The sequence below is a fragment of the Plasmodium fragile genome (assembly GCF_000956335.1).
Source record: "Plasmodium fragile strain nilgiri unplaced genomic scaffold supercont1.23, whole genome shotgun sequence".
Taxonomy (NCBI): Eukaryota; Apicomplexa; class Aconoidasida; order Haemosporida; family Plasmodiidae; genus Plasmodium; species Plasmodium fragile.
In genome coordinates this window covers 62,045-81,567 of record NW_012192603.1, presented here as the reverse complement: position 1 = coordinate 81,567, position 19,523 = coordinate 62,045, and the positions used below count along the sequence as shown (strand labels likewise).

General features: G+C 39.8%; 7 protein-coding genes across 7 annotated transcripts; 2 read left to right on the top strand and 5 right to left on the bottom strand.

The window, feature by feature from the left end:
- Positions 1 to 152: 152 nt before the first annotated feature.
- Positions 153 to 2,984, top strand: AK88_02362 (uncharacterized protein; the record flags this gene model as incomplete). The annotated part of the gene is made up of 2 exons (XM_012479993.1): positions 153 to 159; positions 343 to 2,984. The coding sequence occupies 2 exons, from the start codon at positions 153 to 155 to the stop codon at positions 2,982 to 2,984; spliced, it is 2,649 nt and encodes an 882-aa protein (XP_012335416.1).
- A 438-nt stretch (positions 2,985 to 3,422) lies between these two features.
- AK88_02361 (ribosomal protein L9) lies at positions 3,423 to 4,370 on the bottom strand (the record flags this gene model as incomplete). Its single annotated transcript, XM_012479992.1, has 2 exons — positions 3,423 to 3,480; positions 3,682 to 4,370. The coding sequence occupies 2 exons, from the start codon at positions 4,368 to 4,370 to the stop codon at positions 3,423 to 3,425; spliced, it is 747 nt and encodes a 248-aa protein (XP_012335415.1).
- Positions 4,371 to 5,279: 909 nt separating this feature from the next.
- AK88_02360 (DNA 3'-phosphatase) lies at positions 5,280 to 6,672 on the top strand (the record flags this gene model as incomplete). The annotated part of the gene is made up of 2 exons (XM_012479991.1): positions 5,280 to 5,333; positions 5,419 to 6,672. 2 exons carry the CDS (start codon positions 5,280 to 5,282, stop codon positions 6,670 to 6,672), a joined length of 1,308 nt encoding a protein of 435 aa, XP_012335414.1.
- A 41-nt stretch (positions 6,673 to 6,713) lies between these two features.
- Positions 6,714 to 9,931, bottom strand: AK88_02359 (uncharacterized protein; the record flags this gene model as incomplete). The annotated part of the gene is made up of 2 exons (XM_012479990.1): positions 6,714 to 6,925; positions 7,069 to 9,931. The coding sequence occupies 2 exons, from the start codon at positions 9,929 to 9,931 to the stop codon at positions 6,714 to 6,716; spliced, it is 3,075 nt and encodes a 1,024-aa protein (XP_012335413.1).
- Positions 9,932 to 10,758: 827 nt separating this feature from the next.
- Positions 10,759 to 13,986, bottom strand: AK88_02358 (uncharacterized protein; the record flags this gene model as incomplete). The annotated part of the gene is made up of 1 exon (XM_012479989.1): positions 10,759 to 13,986. One exon carries the CDS (start codon positions 13,984 to 13,986, stop codon positions 10,759 to 10,761), a length of 3,228 nt encoding a protein of 1,075 aa, XP_012335412.1.
- Positions 13,987 to 14,627: 641 nt separating this feature from the next.
- AK88_02357 (uncharacterized protein) lies at positions 14,628 to 15,860 on the bottom strand (the record flags this gene model as incomplete). The annotated part of the gene is made up of 1 exon (XM_012479988.1): positions 14,628 to 15,860. One exon carries the CDS (start codon positions 15,858 to 15,860, stop codon positions 14,628 to 14,630), a length of 1,233 nt encoding a protein of 410 aa, XP_012335411.1.
- A 332-nt stretch (positions 15,861 to 16,192) lies between these two features.
- AK88_02356 (uncharacterized protein) lies at positions 16,193 to 19,318 on the bottom strand (the record flags this gene model as incomplete). The annotated part of the gene is made up of 1 exon (XM_012479987.1): positions 16,193 to 19,318. The coding sequence occupies one exon, from the start codon at positions 19,316 to 19,318 to the stop codon at positions 16,193 to 16,195; it is 3,126 nt and encodes a 1,041-aa protein (XP_012335410.1).
- Positions 19,319 to 19,523: the final 205 nt, after the last annotated feature.

The following is a 19,523-nucleotide window of genomic DNA, read 5'->3' as shown; positions in this document are numbered from 1 at the left end:
GGCTGCCCCTCGTCGGGTACCCCCCAAAATACCCTTACCCGAACTTTCCAAAATAAAGGCTAAATGCCTTCCGTATCAGTTTGCCCACATAAAACGCAAACTAGTTTTGTTTTAACTCATCCCCGATCCACATCGCCCCCGTTTGAGCAACAATGGAAGGTTAGTTCGTAGGTTCAAATAAGGTGGAAGAATATTCTCCACCTACATCTATGTTCGTGTGATGCGCGCGAGTGTTTAGCACGTGCCACTTTCCCATTCGTGTGCACATCGCTTCGCATTTCACCTCTACACGTACTCCCCTCTCCGCCTAAAACATCGCGTCTTCCCCAACCCATGTTGCAGACAAGGAGTATGAACTGAGAGGCGTACTGGCCGGACACACCAAAGGAGTAAGGTGCATGTGTATCATTAATAATACCCAATTGGACGAATTCAATGACTGCCAAATCAGCTTTGATTACATAGTTAGTGCCGATATGACTGGGACAATTATGGTGTGGAAAAGGAACACTTGCGAGGAAAACACTAGTGGAGAAAATTTCCCCCCCGATGATGAAAACCCATACAACGATGTAGAAACCTTTCCACTCCATCTGAGTGATAATTACCAGCTTTACAAAAAAATAGAAGTACACGAAAGATTCGTCTACGCAATGACACACAGTAAATACGTAGGCATAAGTGAGTTAAAAAAAAGCACATATAACGTGGAGGACCACTTATATGTATACAGCGGAGGGAGTGACAAAGGTATTTACCTCTTCAACCTAAATGGGTACATAGAATTAATGCTACAAGGACATAAAAATAGTGTCTCAAGTATTGTTGAATATAACAAGCATATTTTACTAAGTGCCGACTGGAATGGGGAAGTCATCATGTGGCAGATCGTCCAACTTGGAGACGAGACTGTGGATGGTAAAAACTGTGAAAATCTCCCCCCCAGCAGCGGAAACGCTCATAAAGAACAAAACACCCTCTGTGGTAACAAGTACACATACAACATAATAAAAATTTTAAGCAATCATAAATATGCCACATATGTTAATTGCCTGAACGAATTTATTCTTACCATTTCACAAAATAATATAATCAACGTGTGGAATGGCGAAGGAGAAAAAACGGACGAAATTAAAAATATACACAATGACAGTGTGCGCGATATAGTATTATTTAATGGGAATAAAAATGCCATTACATTTTCTAATGATGAAACTATCAATATATATGACTCCAATTTTAATTTGTTAAAAATGTACAGAGGTCACCAAGGCTTTATCTTCTACGTGTGCGTAAATGAAAAAGAACAAGTTATGTACAGCTGTGGTGACGACAAGAGTATTAAAGTGTGGTGCATCAAAGACATTTACGAGTTAATGGAAAAGTATGACATAGACAAGGGAGCCATCTTACATAAACTTCCATTAGTGAGCCACGGGAAGGACACTTCTTGCTTACAAACTATTTACCTAACGGACACACTGTGGAGTGTCAAAGTGGTAAGCAATGGGGACCTTGCCTGTGCATGTAATGATAGCTACATTAGGGTTTATACTAAAAAGAGGAACCACAAAATGAAGGAAGATGCAATGAAAGAGGTACTCGAAATGTGCACTAAGCGAAGCAAGAAGGAAAAGCCAAATGCAGAAAACCCAAATTCTATCGGTGGGGAAAATAATCCAGAAAATATAATGCATGTAGAAAATATAAAAAGTGTTGTAGGAAAGGAAGGAGAAGTTAAAATTTTCAAAAATAAAGAAAAATATGAAGCATACAAATATGAGAACAGCGAATGGGTACTCATAGGCGAAGTAGTAGACGACAGCACATCACAGAAAAAGTTTTACATTGGAGATAATCTGTTCCAACAGGGCTACTATAATGAAGTTGTTTCAATCGACACAGGTTATGGAAACATAAAACTACTTCCCTACAACGCAGGTGACAATGTGCACGTTATAGCGGAAATGTTTTGCAAAAGAGAAGGCCTCTCCGCAAGCCAAATAAAACCCATCGTTGATTTTATTAACCAAAATTATGCGTCCAAAGGTGGAACAGGCGCCACAAACAGTTCTGTTCCTACTCATAGTGGTAGTACCCCTTATGGTGGGAAAAAATTCAACACCGTTTTGAACGTTTTCACTGTGGAAAAAGCTGCCCTAGATAAAATTTTCCAAAAAATACAAGAATTTAACTCTCTCCAACCAAGTGAAGAAAAGCAGAAAAGTAAACTGTCAAATGAACAGGTTAATGCGCTATCAAACATTATTAACCTGTACAAAAAGAATATAAAAAATATGTACAACTTCAACACTGCAGATATTAACCTTATTATGACACTTTTCAATTGGTCTCCCACTCACATATTCCCCGTGATTGACCTCTTTAGGGTTCTCGTTCTAAATAAAAATTGTGATTTTCTATACAACAATAAGTACGCCTTCAATGCCTTTAAGCTGGTTTACGATTGTGTTTCTTATTATATAACCAATTCGTCCATGTTGAAAGAAAATGAGGAGAACAAACTGGATTCTTTGCTTCTCTGTTGCCTTCGCTTTTATTTGAATATGTTTAGCTTATCCACCCCAAGATTTTACATGTACAAAAAGTTTAACTTCGTAGCGAAGCAGTTCGTAGAGCTGAAGTCCACCAATTTTAACATTAACTCATTGTGTATGAAAATATTTTTCAATTATGTTATAACGCTCAACGAAAATAACGATCAAGCCATGAGGAAATCTGTGTTCGAAGTTTTGCACTCCATTAAACACAAGATAAATGACATCGAACTGCTCTACACCTTTGCTCTCTGCTTCCACACATCCCACGAAATGAATACTAAAGAGACTAACGAAATTTTGAAAAAGTATGGCGCCATTGATTTTATGAAGAACAAACTGGGTTCTCTCCTCCCGCACAAGAATGAGCAGAATGAGAAGGTGTTCAAAAACGTGGGCTCCATTTTGGAGGACCTCTCGGCGTAGCGCAGGGAAGCACACGCCTCCAGAGGTAGTGGCAGTAGTCCTGCTACACACGCATGCGAAAAAAAAAAAGGGGCATGGTCCATTTCGAAGCGCTTTACAAAATGGCCACCCATCATTGCCAATATGTGTTAGCGGCTACTTTGTACATTCTACACCTTCGTTTTGTGCCTTCGTCACCTTTTTTTTTTTTTTTTTTTTTTTTTTTTTTTTTTTGTACTGGTCCCTTGCACACATGCATGTGTTTATCACCTACCTTGGCATTTCCTCATCCACACCCTCATGTGTAAATCCCAACTCCTTTTTCCCTGTATATCATCTTCCAAAAGGACAGTTCACACATACAACTGTTACCGAACAAACTGCAAATTTATTTGTCCCGCTTTTTTCCCCCAAATATATTTCTTTTTTTTCTTCTACACATCATCCCCGCCACAGTTGCTAATTTATGCGATAGACTATTTCGGCCTTCTTGTTCTTCTTCTCATCCTTTAGAAGCCTGAGCAGGGGAAAAAGGACAATCAAAATGAGACATGCACGAAAATGATAATTATACAATTAGTATGCCCCACATGGGTGACGTGATTTAGTTAGGAACGAAGCCACATGGGCATTTTTACGTAACACAAATTTGTGTTTTTCCCCTCGCTACGTCACTGGACACTAATGTCCCTTTCGAGCAGCAATTTTTGGCCATTACTCATATTCCTGCAGGGAAAAAATTCTGAACACAATTTCGTTAAGAAACTTGGCATTTGGCATAAAAAGGACATAATAAATGATATAAATCCCTGTACGCCGAAAAAGTAAATTATTCATAACAATCAAATCGTTATAGTGAGACGTGTCTGTGTAAATCTGTTCATATATATTATTCTTGTAGTTTTCCTCATTTTTATAATAATTAATTTTATGTAAATTTTGGCTAGTTAAGTCTACTTGGTAATTATAAGATAAGTAATTAAAAAAGTCGTACAATCCATAGGAGACATTATTGGTGTATTTGTACACATCCAGATAGATAGTCACATTTATATTTTTCAAATGAGTAAAATATTTTTCAAAGTCTTCTTTTATTTCTGCTCCTTTTTTTATATCCACCTGTTCTGTTCTTTTATATTTTTCTTTATCAGCATAAGAGTCCACATTTTCATACGTAGCGTACACTGCCTTTCTTTCTTTTATTAAGTTCCTAGCACTTCCTCTCTTTACCTTTACAATTTCTCCTTTTTCCCCTACTTGACTTATATTGTTTAGAAGAACGATATATGTGTACTTATTTTCTACAGCTGCTATGTACGTTTTTCTCTTTATAGTGTACTTGTTATAATTTAGGTATGTGCTCATGCGTGCCCGTTGTAGGTTGAACACGCTGCTTATTCTAAACATTCTTCGGGGATGGAGTGGGGGAGGGGAATTAGGGGTTCCTCACACGATCATAGTTTTATGCGGCCATTCTCTACGGAGGCCCCTACTTTACCCTGCTTAGGTTTCACAAAGGATGGTTATCAAATTAGTGGCACCACATCTAAGCATGCGTATGCGCTCAAGTTGCTCTTTATTCTGCTTATTTTATTATTCCCACGCACGAGAGAAGAGTCCCTTTTTTTCTTCCTTATCAACCCCACAGCGGCTCCTTTCCCCAATCGCCTGCATCAAAAGTGTGTGACAATCATCGCTATCACTTTTGCACAAAAGTGGAGAAAATATATTCTCGCTCCATTTTAACTGGTCAAAATTGTGCCTCCTACCCCACCAAATTTACCCCTTTTTTTTTTTTTTTTTTTTTTTTTTTTATTTTGCGCTAGCACTTATAAAATAGTACCCCATTTTGCACCTTCCTTATTTTTCTATTCTTTTCCCAAATTTTTCTTTTTTTTTTTTTTTTTTTTTTTTTTTTTGTCACATAGCGGTATGTGGTACACCTCTGTGCAAGGCGCACTACACGTGGAGAGAGGACACGCCTCATCCATTACTGAACATGCACATACACGTTTGTTTAAACGAGAGCGTGGGGAAAGCGCTATTGAATTATAAACGGCTCCCTTTTTACGGCCTCGCAAAAATATCACCCTTTTTTACACAAGGGCGCTGCGCGACTAAGTACTTCTTTCACTTGGCTACTTTTTGGACCAAACTGTTGACGCGCTCAAATGTGAGACTTACTTGTATTCCCACGTTCCAGCCTCGACAAGCACTACGGCTAACACCCAGACCAGCGCCACCGTCGCTGCAACTTCTGCACCCCCTGTTCGCTTGGCCAACCAACCTGCTTCAGAACCAAGCGCCTTGGCAAAAATGAGGAAGAGGCCTCTGTCCCACTTTGAGCTTCCCAACGACAAGTGGAACTTGGTAAGTTTTATATTAAAAAGGGGACTCTCCATTTTGGCGCTCCGTCACACACCGCTTTGTAACACGCCTGTTCCCCCCTCCGCAGGTAGACGACAGCCTGGTGTACCGAATCGTCAAAGACACGGAAGACAAAGTTTACACGAAGGTTTTCTCGTTCGACCTGGACAACACCCTAATCCTGTCTCGCTCCTTCTTCAAACCAGCGCAAAACGAGCACGATTATATTTTCTACGCAGACGTAATCGATTTTTTAAAAAAAAAAAAAACAGAAAATTATAAAATCATTATTTTCTCCAACCAAAAAGGAGTAAGCACAGGAAAAATAAGTCTTCTAAATATAATTAACCGGGTCGATGACGTCATAGACAAAATAGGCATCCCCTTGGAGTGCTACTTGGCACTAAAAAATGACAAGTACAGAAAGCCAAGAATTGGCATGTACAATTTTGCTATGAAAAATAATAAAGCCAGAATTGATGAAATCATTTATGTAGGCGATAATGCCAACCGCATTTATGATGAAAATTTCAAAACAAAATTTATTAATCACCTTAAGTATGTGTATGCTCAAAATAAGGTCAACATCGACATCGGAGAAATTGCGAAGAGGTTGAAAAAGGATTACACAGACACCGATTTTAAGTTTGCCCTGAATATAAATGCCAAATTTTACACCCCCGAGGAGCTCTTCCTAAACATAAAAAATAATTTGTCAGCAGAGTTTTCCTTCAACCCGTCCAGCTTGCTCAAAAATGTAGATAACAAATTAAAGGAGCAACAGGACGCTCAAAGTGACTTGCGCCACTTGGTTCGACCAGATCTGCAACACTCGCCGACGCGGGATGAACAATATTTGGTGCTGCTTGTTGGCCCCCCAGGGTGCGGAAAAACCTTCATTTGCAAAAACTACTTTGCAGATTTTGTTAACATAAATTTAGAAGAACTGAAAACAAAAAATAAACGCATAGATATGATCAGACAAATCATTACAAGCGGGAAAAATGTCGTAATAGACAACGCAAATATGTACATAAAAAATAGGCTAATTTATATCACGGAAGCCAAAAAAATAAATACCAACTTACAGGTTAGCGCCATTTTCTTTCAATACTCCAAAGAGTTAGTTTTGCACTTGAACAACTTCAAACTCGTTACTGATGAGGAAAATCTAATGCACGAAGTTCCGACCATTGCCATTCACTCCTTTTATAAATACGTGGAAGTGCCCTCCGAAAGTGAAAACCTAGACCGAGTCGTAACTCTGCATGATGAACACTTTGTGCCATCCGGTTTTCAGAACGAGGATCGCCGAAAGTTATTTTTTTCGTACTTGTACTAACTTATCGGGGTGGTCACATAGGAAAGGGCCTGGGCGCGCATTTATATGTGGGGGATGTATCGCTTATCCATCGCCGCCTCCAGTTGCGATCCCTCCACAGATTGTTCATTTTTTTTTAACACACTTTTGGCAAATTTGTTCAACACAAAGTTTAAGTTATAACTGCTGATGTTACTTCCCTTCCCATCCATTGCCTGCACTGGATTCCTCAAGTGGTCAATCAGCAGGTTGATGAATTTATCGTCCGTCATACCTAAAAGGGAAGGGAAAAACGTTGGAAGGAAAATAATTGATGGAGGCGGAGACTCCTTTCGGAGTTTTTCGCAATGGAACAGATGAGATGAAAACGCCCTCATGAAGTGACTCTAACAACGTTGGCACTGTCACACAACTCACCCATGCTGTCTACGATAGCCCGCCCCCCGTGAAAAATCACAAACGTCACGGGTAGGAAAAACGTCGGCACCTCTTCGTAAGCCTCCCGTCCGGCCTTCATATCAACCGACTTTTTAAAGAGCATACACAACTTGTAACCGAAATGCAGGGAAGCCTCCGTTGCACCATTTGCAATTTTCTGTAGTGATTCGTAGTATCTAAATAGGTACACGTCCATTCCGCTAATTGAGTAGTAACAAGATAAAGCAATTAAATAAATGAGAGTTCGGTTAATCACGTTTTTTATCATCTGCGTGCACTCGTATGTCGGTACACACTGAACTATTTTTTCGTTAAAATAAACGCATAACTGGTCGAAGAGGGAAAAAACGTCAGGTGTACCCAGGGCGCTACAATTATTTTTAAAGTACCAAACAGATTTCTTCTCAAATGACTCAAAGCATTCGTAAATACAAGAATTAACAACATTGTTCAATTCACATAATCCTTTTTCTAATTCGATTAAATCGAAATAATTTTTTTTTGTTTTGTTTTCCTTATCCTTAATGAAAAAGGGAGTAATTTCGTAATTCCCGTCATTATCATTAATGTTATACGAATCGTTTGAGTGAAACGAGTTAAATTTCGCGTCACTGAAGAGGCTAATTTGGAAAGTCGCCACGTTTATTTCAGCACACTTGTTCGTTTGTGTGGTCTCATTTGGACAGGAGCCACTGGGTTGATCTGCATTACATGATATGCTACTGTCCTCCTTGTGGTCCGTCCTTTCAAACGACATATTCATTTCAGCGTTTTTTTTTTCCTTCTTTTCTTTTTTTTCTCCGTAATTTTCCCACTCCATAAAATCGTCATTTACACCATCATCAGGGGATAGCACAACATCTCCGAAGTAATTATTTAAATGGTCTTGTGAGTTGAAAAATTCCTCCACTGATTCGTCAAAGGAGAGGGTGATTAAATCTTTCCCTGCGGAATCATCATCGTCCAGCACTACCGAACTGTTCACAAAAAAATTCACGTCACCTAACACTTCATCTGACGCTCCCGCCCCATAACGGAAACTCCTCCCCCGGTAAGTATCCATTTTTATCCGCACAATTTTTCTCTTCAATTTGGCCAAAGCACAAATTAAGTACCGCAAAAGCTGTCTACTAATAAGGAAAAGCTCCAAATTATATTTCAGATTTTTTGGAACATAATCGATGGTTACAAATTTATTTTTTGTATCCATGTCTATGACCACATTCACATTTTGCTTTAAGTTATTCAAATTGTTACTCAGGAGAAGGAGCGAATTGTTGCAAGAGACGATGATTTTTCGAAAAATGTGTGGATAATAAACGTGCGTAAAAAGTTCTTTAAAAAATGCCTGTACATAATTTTTAATATCAAAAATGGTAGGAAAGTTATAATAATTCTCGTACTCCATGGCACTTCTTATATTTCCTTTCTGGAATAAAAGTTCCACCAAGTTGATAAGTTTGTTCATAGAAGTGAAAGTTATTTCTTCATATTCTCTGTTGAACAAACTTAAAAGGACATCTTTTTTTGCGTGTGCCTTCATATCGATCTTCTTCTGGACAACGTGCACAAATTCTCCTATTAAATTTAGGACAAATAGCATGTCTTCCTTCCTCACCAGCTGGTTTATTTTGCTTCTTATTAGTAAATTAACGTAGGGAAGATAAAAATCTGTGTACACATGTACAGTGTTGCATTTGTGTGTGTCCTTTTCCCATGCATTGAAATAACTATTCCTATTATCACCAGTTTTTTTTTCTCCTTTCAATTTTTCCATCCGAATTTCCTCCTCCATATAATAATTCTCTTTAATAATTTCATTGAGGTAGTTTATCTGATCGATGCCATTTTTACAATTCTGTAGAATTGCGTATAAATTTGTTTTTCCGTTTTGCCCCCAATTTTGTATTTTCAAAATGTGTGTATTGGCTTCCTCAATTTTGTTGTTTATTATTTTCGTTAAACACTCCTTTTCAGCATGTACATTTTTAAATGCATTTAAACAATGCTTTACTTTGCTTTCATAATTCTGGTCCTTAAAAAAATCGCCCGACAAATACTGTACGAACACACTTATTATTCCATCCTCATACGCCTTCATCTTTTTTACCCTTAGCGCCACGATGGATATATTTTCCACACTATGCTGCGCAATGAACCTTTTTATACTGCTTATCCTTTTTAAATAACTCTCCAGGGTATCAAAGTCGGGATTGGTCAGTAGATTGGGGTACTTCATGCCCTGTCCACTCGTGTGGAGAGCACTTTGACCCAGGTCATGTACATTGAATAGTTCTTCTCCCTTGGAGGCACTCATGTCTATCACATCCATTGGAGAGACCCCCCAAATGTTCTTCTCTTTCATGGCATCACACAGTTTTTTTACCTCTACATGGATAACTTGGTATAATTTTAAAACCTTCTCAATTTCAATTAAACACCTTTTCTCTATTATTAAAGACAAAACTTTGTTCTTTTTCTCCCTAAGAGATTCGTAACTTGCTTTATATTTCCTCCCTACCTCCTCTAAATCATCCGAATTCCATTTCTTTAATTTCCTCGCATTGCTCATTTGGTCAATATATTTGTAAAAGTACTCATACTTCTCCTTAGCTATATCGTTGATAAAATTGTTTAGTGTGTTTATTTTGTCATTTACAAAATCGATGGTGTCGTCTATTTTTTTTTCACTGGAAACATCTTTTAGGATGTCTTTCAGTTCCAGCTGGAAAATGTCGTTGATGACCTTGTTCCTCCTCTTATGCCCTTCTTCTGTGCTGTCCAAGGAGTCCCTCTTTGGGGGGTGGGGCACGCTGCCCTGATTCGCCTCCCCCAGTAGCATTATATGTGTATGTTGCGCTTAACGTGCTCAAATCATTCTCTCCCTCCTTTGCCTCCTTTTCTTTTTCCCCCAAAACAGCGTATACTTCTGCCTGCTTCTCCTGTTTAATTACTTCCCCTGTGGTAATTTGCCGCGAAGGGAAAAAAAAAATTGGGGCCCCAAAACAGCGCTGCCTCCTGTGTGTAAACTTAGCCCTGGAAGAACCGAGCACACGTTTTTGTAACACTCCCTGCCGTTGATTTATGCAAAGGCGAGTTGCACTGATGAGGCTACGATCGAGACCAATTCATTTAGAATGATACACATAGGAAAGTTCGCAAGTGCGTGCTTGACTATTCGCTTATGTATACGAAATACGGATGTATGACCACGCGCGTGCGTGTATAGCCTTTTTTTTATGGGCTAACTCCACCGGGTGGATTCTCAAAACGGAAAAAATAAATAAAACAATCAAAAAAAAAGGGGGTAAAAATGGTGAAGAAGTTGCCACGCGGGTCAAATTCTTTTCCTATAAAAAAAAAAAACAAACTGTTCCACTGGGAGCATTCACCTATCGATGCATGGGTGGCACCAAATTTTTCTTCCCATGTTGTGCCTTCCCCGCTTTTCTATAATGTCCAGCCCTCCTTGGCTTTGCCTTAAAAAGTGAGCAATAAAGCTAGGAGCCCATTCTGTTGCATCCATAATGTACAAAAAGTAACAGCGCCATAGCACAGGTTCGTACCACAGCTTCGTACAAATGCATGTGCATGTATAAAATTGCGCCAATGAGGCATATGGATCCGTTTGAGTGGCACGCACAACGGATGATGACTCTCACCCTTTCGTCAGTCCGCCATACTCACTGAAAAAAACAAATCCTTCTTCCAATGCGAAAGGTGCTTACGCATCGAGCCATGCTTTCCCCCATATTTCATTTCTTCCCACAAAAAGTATGCTGCATTAAACAGCACACAATTTGGGTACAGGTGAAAGGTGACTCTTCTTTTGCTGCCAATAGAATTACCGTCCTGCAACTGGCCCGAAGCGTGTAAATCGTTGGTGAGGACAAAGTCTCCATGTGTGGCCACGTAAAAGCACATATTCTCGTACGCCATGAGGTAATACACATCCATGACATAATTTAATAAAATAAAAATGTGATTCATTTCTGTTCTACGTTTTAACTGTTCACCTGTGTAGTAGTACATTAACAACCTTTTCAGTGCTTTGAAGAAGCGATTACATAATAGCTGGAGTAGACGGTGAGATTTTCTCCCTTTGCCATCCCGCCTCGGGGGTATGTTATCAATGAAGTATTTTAGCAGTCTATGTGAAAAGGGAAAGTGCAAAATGGACTTCCTCCGCAACTTATTTTTAGTGTTCTCATTGGTTACTGGCGCGAAGTGGATGCTCTTCGCCTGGAGTACTTCTGAGCTGTCTTCTCCCGCTTCTAACTCTGCTTGTGCTGCTGCTACCGTCGCTCCATAGGGAATGCGCTCGCGCTGGTGAGGCGGCTTAAAATGTAGCACAAGCTCAAAGGTCACATCAGGGTATACGTCAGTATCCCCGCTGTAGTAGGAACACATGCTTGACTGGATCATATACTTTTTAAAATATGCCCAGTCGGATTTGATGCTATTTATAACGGTGAACGGTTGCATATGCATATGCATGTCCATGCGCTTAAGTATATCCTTTAGAATTTTTCTGTTCTTCCGACGCTTCCTATCGAGTGGCGGCACCAATGCTGCTTTCTCGTTATGCCTGTCAGCTTTTATTTTTCCCGAATCACCATAATGGGAAATTGCCGCACCATCTCCCCTCCTACTTTCAAACAGATCGACCAGTGAGTTAATTATAACTCCACGAGTAAAGAAGCAGATGTGATTTGCCCCTATCTTACCCCGCCTGTAGAAATCATAGCTTCTTTTCCTCAATTTGTAATAGATAACAGCGTAAAAAAGGTACTTGAGGAGGGACGACATTTTACGCTCCCGTAGAGATCGAAAAGGAGTACCCTGATAATTCATCTTTAGCAAATTAGTCAAAACGTACACACATGACGGGACACAAATGTTGTAATGGGAAAGGTTGTTGTCCTTTCGAATCACTTCAATCTGCTTTACGTAGACAAATTTGTATATATTTAGCCTGTTGTCCTTCAGGCAGTTTTGTTCTGCCTTCCCTTGAGAGCCATAAAAATAGTAGAAGCAAAACTTAATAAACAAAAAACAAATGTTGAAATGTTCCTTCACCAAATTTTTTACATAAGCTCTATTTTGGTTTCTGTAAATATATTCGTCATAGAACGTTTTAAAAAAACTCGCTATCTCCCGTCTTTCTGCCAATAAAAAGGAAAGATCCCTCATCCCTCCGACTTTTTTGTTCTTCCTCCCATATGTAGTACAATCAAACCACTGATCATCATTACCTTCTGCATGTTTGGCACCCCCAATGTTATTTTGAATCTCCTCTTCCTTCCTTCCACTATGGAGTTCACGTTCATTTTTGTGACTATGCCCCCTGAGTCGTAATTTCTTTTCCGAAAGGTATTTAAAAATTACATCACTTTTTTGGTTGCACTTTTTGGTTATTCTTTTTCCCCTTCTTTTACAAACTTTCCATTTTTCACTTACACATTTTTTTAAAAGGTTGTAGATATCATCTTGGGGGAGGGTATCCCCATCGCTGCCATTCCAATGTGTGTTATCGTTACCGCAATTAATTTTACTCCTAAAAACAAAATTGAAGATCTCCATATTGTGAGTCAAGTTAAAGTATATGTGGAACCTTTTGCTTAGTTTCTCAAAATCGAATGCTCGGCTAGCTACAAAAAGGACGTCCTTCCTATCATAGTTATTCAAATTTTTTATAATGCTTAAATATTCAAATGTGTTCATAATATGTTCCTCATTTATCGTGATGAATAGATTTCTCTTCTTCCTAAAAAGTGACTTGCGTGAGTTGCAGTTTGCTCTCTTAAATGTACACTTGGTTGTGTTCACACACCTGTACAGAAATGTACTATCACTGGGATCTTCCTCTCCCTCTGCGCTGACGTCAATGTTGATTGTTCTTTCTCCCCTCCTCCTATATTTACTGTTCCTTTTCCGCATTAGAATTCTATACATGCGCACAGTAGACTTAACCAAAAGGAATGTCCTCCTCAAATTGATGAAATAACTTATGTACTTTGTTTCCTTAATTCGTAGAAGCGCGCCCTCTACGATGTTCATAACGGTGCTACAGTTGGTTGCGTCCTTCGTGCGATGTGTCTGGTACACCCCATTTGCGCTTCTCTCCCCACACTCGCACGGATTGTAGCCGTCCAGTGCCCCACTCGCCGCGCCCCTCCCCAACCCTAGATAGTCACACATCTCAAAGTACGCACTTATTTTGCGAAACAAATCATCTCCGTACTCACAGAAGTTTATCTTGAAGTAATCAAAATGGTCAGTCCTAAAATCTTCCCCTAAACCGAACTCGTAATTAATAAACTGCAAATCATCTCGAGTTAAAAAAATAGAAGCTTGGCATATATCCGTGTCTAAAAAATTTTTTTTAAATGTTTTTCTCAGCGCATCGTAATTTCTATTTGTCAGTTTGGAGAAAATAATGGGCACGTAGGACAGAAGTTCCAGCCTGTTGTAATTCCACACGATTTGTTTTTTCCTCCGCGGGTTCGTGTAGTTATAGTCGGCTCCACTGCTTGCATCAATTGGCCCCGATGTAAAACTCTCCACACAACTTATACAATTCAAGAAAGTGGTCTTTCCGCTATCCTTATCCCCACATAGTAGTATGTCCATGAACCTTATGTCATTCACAATGTTCGTAGTTACCCTGTTCCCGCGGCTTCCCCCTTTCCCTGCCCTTTTAGTGCCCTTTTTATTACTTCTCCCCCCAGGGGACAATATATTTAGTTGGCGAAGTAGCCCCCCCTTTCTGTCGCACACTTTTAGTACGTTACTATCTATATCTAAAAATTCTTCGTCATACTTTTCGTCATTTTTATAGGTATATATTTCCTCATGGTAGTAATTCCCTTCACGTTTCCTCCTTTTTGTGTTCATTTGGAAGAAATCGAATGGACAAATCTGTTGGTATGATAAACATAGATACAACAGTTGCTAGCGTTGTGGCAACGTGTGTGTGTTCTCTATTAGTGTGTGAACGTGCAGTATGGGTCATCTTAATTCTACCCCCTTCCGTATTAGGGACGTTTGAAAAAGATCACTTCGAAGTGGTACTCCTTTTTTTTCTTTTTTTTTTTACATGCTGTTGTTAGTTTAGGTTGTTTTCTCCCCCTGTTCACAGTTTTCTAGCGTAGCCCTTTTTTGCCAAAAAAGAGGAAAAAAAAACAAGTTATAAATCATTCAGCGTGAAAGCAGGTATCATTCATTAGGAATTCCCCTTTAAAACAGCTTTTACAAAAAAAGGGGAAGAAACCGCGGTACGTCAACAAACGTTTGCACAAAGGTACCCCTCAGGCGATTGGAAAGGTGCACAGAAAAAAAAAAAAAAAAACAAACACATCTACAAATAGACCCCACAGACTTAGCCACCATTAGGACAAGCATAAACACAACGAGAAAACGACGTGCAAACGGAAAAAGTACCTACACAAAATACAACACACACGGACAGACATACACATGGAAACAAAACCTGTTCTATTATCCCTGTTGAGTTCACCCCCCTTTTTTTTTCTTTTTTACCACCCCTGTGGCGGGGAAAACAAAACGTTAACAAGCGACTCGTGTAGAAAGGACAAATTATGCTTGAGAGAAACGTAAAAGTGCGATTTACACAGATACATGTGATCTATATCCAAGCACGTATGAAACAACTGAATGAATAAAATAAAATTAGAAAAATATTTACTCAGTAAAAAATTCGCAAAGGGAAATGTAAAAAGAACCTCATTGATTTTGGAGCTAATCCACTTATCAATTCTGTGCTTGGTAGATTTCAACCACAAATAACAAAAGGAAAAGGGACATATTTCCATGTCGTCATCGCTGTTATTTTTTGTATATATAATAATTTTCTCTATGTCATTAATTTTTAAATATTCATTGGAGAAAAAGTCTTCATAAAATTCATTCGATTCGGAGAAAATATTTTTTGTCAATTTTAGGGGGTATGTAACTTTATGTATGCATTTGTTTACAAAGTGGGGAAGAAGAAAGAGGAGTAACCATTCCTTCGTTTCTTTGTTTAAGCTACTAGAGTACAGCTCCACAAGCTTTGCGTTGTTATCCTGATATAAGGCATTATACAGAATGTACAATGCTAGTGTGCGCATAGGATATATTTTTACACTTAACACAAAACAGCAATCCTTTATTTTCATATGATCGACATTTCGAATCTTTTCTTCTTTCCACTCTTGGCTGTCTCTCCTATATGGATTGTTCTTAACACTACTGAACCCATTGTACAGGTTAGCAACAAGGAACTTTTTTTTTTTTTTTTCGCGTATTGCATAATTGGTGCCGTATTCACCACACCTTGCCTCTTTACTATTCATTTTGTTAAGGACAACTCCTATCGATTTTTTTTCCACTTCCCCTCTCTCTTTCATTGCAATGCTTTTCCTAATTTTGTTGAACTCCTTTTTTATGTTCCCCCCAATTTGGTACCCAAAGAAATCAGGGTTGTGCGGCCACACAGGAAAAAAAGCAGACGTGTAATCATCCTCCTTGGAAATATTATATTTTACATCAGCCAAAAGACATTCCTCCAAATACACCTTCAAATTAACATCAAAACAGTTGTAGTAGTTTATTTTGTTTTCCTTCGAGCTAACTCTTATTCCGAGGTAAGTAAGGTCCTTAATATACCTCTCGGTGTCACATTTTTCTTCCTCCTTGAAACACATCGTTAGGTAGGAATCTCCCCTGGTGAACGTTTCAAAAGTAGGGAAGCAAAAATGGAAATGCATTTGTTCGTTACATTTGGGGGATGGGCCACAGCTATGACGTGACCCTCACTCATTTGCGCTACGCTGCGGCGGAGCCATGGTGAGAAATACCCTTTATTGGCAGGGCTAATCAGAAGCGCATATTGGTGCACCCCCCGCACGTACACACAGGCCCCATGCAAGGGGAAACCACTCGCAGCACATCACATCACCACCACATGCGTGTGCATACAGATGTGTACACCTCAGCGTGCACACTGCTGTGGGAACACTCAAAAGGCCTTTCTCTATGAAGCCATCTCCCTGTCGACTCTGCCCCTCCGTTATAATATTGCCCATTTCCGCCCCACTTCTCACCTTTGGAAGGAGTCCCCCTCGTGCGAGAACAAATCGAAGGATACGTTCGGCACGCAGTCCAGCGAGTGAAACGTTTTGGTGGCTCTCCTCTCGTCGCAGGCAATCGCGTTGTCACCACCATCTACGTTATCACCGCCGTCCTCGTTATCAACTGCGTCTACATGATCAGCGCCATCTATATTATCACCATCGTCTGAGTTATCACCTCCATCCGCGCCGCTGCCCTGATGGTACCTATTTTGGTGAAACGACTGACTCATTTTTTCGTTAATGCCAAAGTTAATTTCGCCTGATTTTTCGAAGCTGTAACCCAGCCCCCCTTCCTCCTGATCGCCCCCAAATGAATAAGAGCCACGCGAACTCGTTGTGTCATTAGACTCGAATAAAAGATTGTTGAGCATTTTCAAATGATAGCTTTTATTTTCTCTCAACCTTCTCCTAACGGTAAAGTTGTTGCCATAATACACTTCCTCCTTTACGTACAGATCCGTCTTTTCCCAAATTTTATTTAAAATATTTCGTAGCCCCGTTTTTTTAAACTTGGTATTTTTTATATACACGTGGGCATTTTCCTTCCATCCCTTTGGCTTCCTCACTAAATGTTTACTTTGGTTAATGGGGGCCGTCCATGCTGCCACGGTCGCATCCTGCACGGCAACATTCCCCACGGTTACATCCGCCGAGTGGTCCTTGTTTCCGAGTTGACCCCTATATAAAGCCTTCTTCCTACCCCTTCTTATTGCCTCTTCCCCTCCCTTTGTACTTGAAAAAAAACCGAAGAGAAATTTCACCACCGACTCCGTAGACGGTCTAATAATCTTCAACTGAGCAACAATGTTGTTCACTAATCTGAGCGCCTTATATTTGTCATAGAGAGAAAATTTTTTTACAAAACTCCCCCCATTTTTGCTAAAGAAAAAATCGATAAAGGCAGGATTCAAATACAAGAAATGATACACAAGGTCAAAGAATATGCCCACATTTAACACCTTCCTTGTAAATATTTTTTGAAAAAAAATGCCATTACATAGCCATTCGTTTATACTCACCTTATTAGATAGCCTTTTTAAAAATGTATTGTCGTATAGATAGCCGTAAAAGTCCAGAGCTTTTATAACCGTCTTGAAGTTCACTTGGTTAATTTTCTTTATAATGTCATGTGAAAACAAAATCCTTGACAAGTCAAAATCCACGCCGTGTTCGTTCATGTTGAGAAGATCATTTCTAGTGTATGTGTTCATAATTATTTTAAAGTAACCATACTTATTCAGGTATTTTCTATTTATCTCCAATGTTTTTTTTTCCCTCTCATACATTAGCTTTACCTTTTTTAGCAGGCTGCTCCTTGGTTGTGGTTTACATGGGATTCTCCCTTCACGTGGAAGTCTCTCCTTGTAAATATCTCCCTTCTGAGGGATCATCACACAATTTGGGCCCTTTTCCACCAACTCGGCATTATATAAAGAAGACGTTTCCAAAGGACAATTTTGACTTCCATGTGTTGATCTGTGTCCCTTTCTACTCTCCTCCATAGACGTATCCATTTTGTTATATATTTCCACTCCTCTCTGTACACGGCTATCATTTTCGTATTCCATTTGGTGTACCTCTTTTTTGAGTGATCCCCACTCATCGCAGCACACCGATCTGTACTCCTCTAAAATGAGCCTTTCTTCAGACGGGCTAACAAGTTGATACTCTGCAAACGTCCCGGTGTGGTTGTCTACCTGTGGATCTCCTCCATTTCCCTCTCTTTCATTCACTCCTGTATGTACCTGCTTCTCCCTTTCGCCCCCCTCATCAAGTGATAAATCTGTTGTGCCTACAGAATTCACTCCGCAGTTCATGAGCTCTCCCTTCCTTGTAAGGCTATCCGCACTAATGAGGCTCAAAATCTCGTTGTGAATGCTCTTAATCTTTTTCTTCTTCTCAACAATACTATTTTTAACGATACTGTTGTTACCGCTGAACACATGCTTAAGGGCTTTTCTGAAAGTGGCTTCACTTCTACCATTAGCATCACCAATCTTTGACCCCCTCTTCTGTATGGACTGCGTTTTGTCATTCATTTGCTCCTCACATATTGCAGTGTCGATACTCGCATTATCCTCGCCAGCATAGCGCATACGCTTATTGGGAATATTTTCCCTTTGAATATCATAAGAATCAACAGTGGCTGAATCATTTTTTCCGTTTTTCTTATCTGATGTTACAGAACTACGTCGTCTTTTCCGTGCAGAGGTGTGGTCCTTACCCTTTCTCTCACTTCCTACTTCTAATCCATTGCAGTGCATGTGACATAAAGCATCCTTATCATTCCCATAATGAGCAGTTATCTTTCCATCAAAACTAATTTGAGCATTTTTTCTGTCTTCTTCAACGGTACAGCCTCCGTTTAATTCGTTTTCCCCTTTATTACCCTCTTCATCCGAGTGCTCATTTGGAGGGGGGGAAGCATCACTTCTCCTGTTAACAGCAGGATGAGTGTCTATCATATCTAGTTCTATTGCCCCTTTTGTACCATCCGTTTTGTCCTCCCTTTGAACTAAATTATCCGTAGGAGTATGTTCCCCTAGGTTAACATCTTCAGGTGAAAGCCTCCTATTATCCCGTTCAATGTGGTCACATCCAATGGGCTCTGTTCCATCTGTTCTCCTTCCAACTTCGCGTTTACTTTTCGAATTACTTTCCGATGAGGCATATGCCACTTCGTGTAACAGCGTCTTCCTTCTCTTATTAAAAGGTTTTGCTATATTTTCTTCCTGCTCTTCATCTGCCGAACCATTTTTCGCCTTTACTTCTTCCCCTCTCATTTTTTCGTCACTAGGATTTTCCCCGCTGGGGTTTTCCCGAAAAAGGTTAAAGTCCCTATCTGGGCTCCCATCGCAACCCAAACTTGTGTCCTCATTATTTTTGTAAAAATCCTTCATTTTGCGAAAAATTTCTTTCTTGTACTGTCCATCCGCCTGTAAAGCCCTGCATTGGACTCGCTTCTTCTTGCTATCGGACTGTTCTCTGTGTGTCCCAAAAATGTGAAGCGAATTTTTTTTCTCCATACCCAGCGTTTTTTCCACTGAATGCACGTCGTTTGTGTCGCACATGGGGTCTTCTGAGCGGCGCATTATCCTTCCACGGCAGGTCAGTGTCTCAGTGTCTTAGCGTGCTAGCGTGTTAGGGCATGTGCCTAAGTGATCGTTAGAGTCACCAATCAAACCGCTGCCGCAGCGCTGATCGGAATTGCCTTACATCCTACGCAAAGCGCGGCTGCAGCAACAGGCCAACAAAGACAATGAAGACACAAACAATCTAACAAGTTGAAAGAATTGA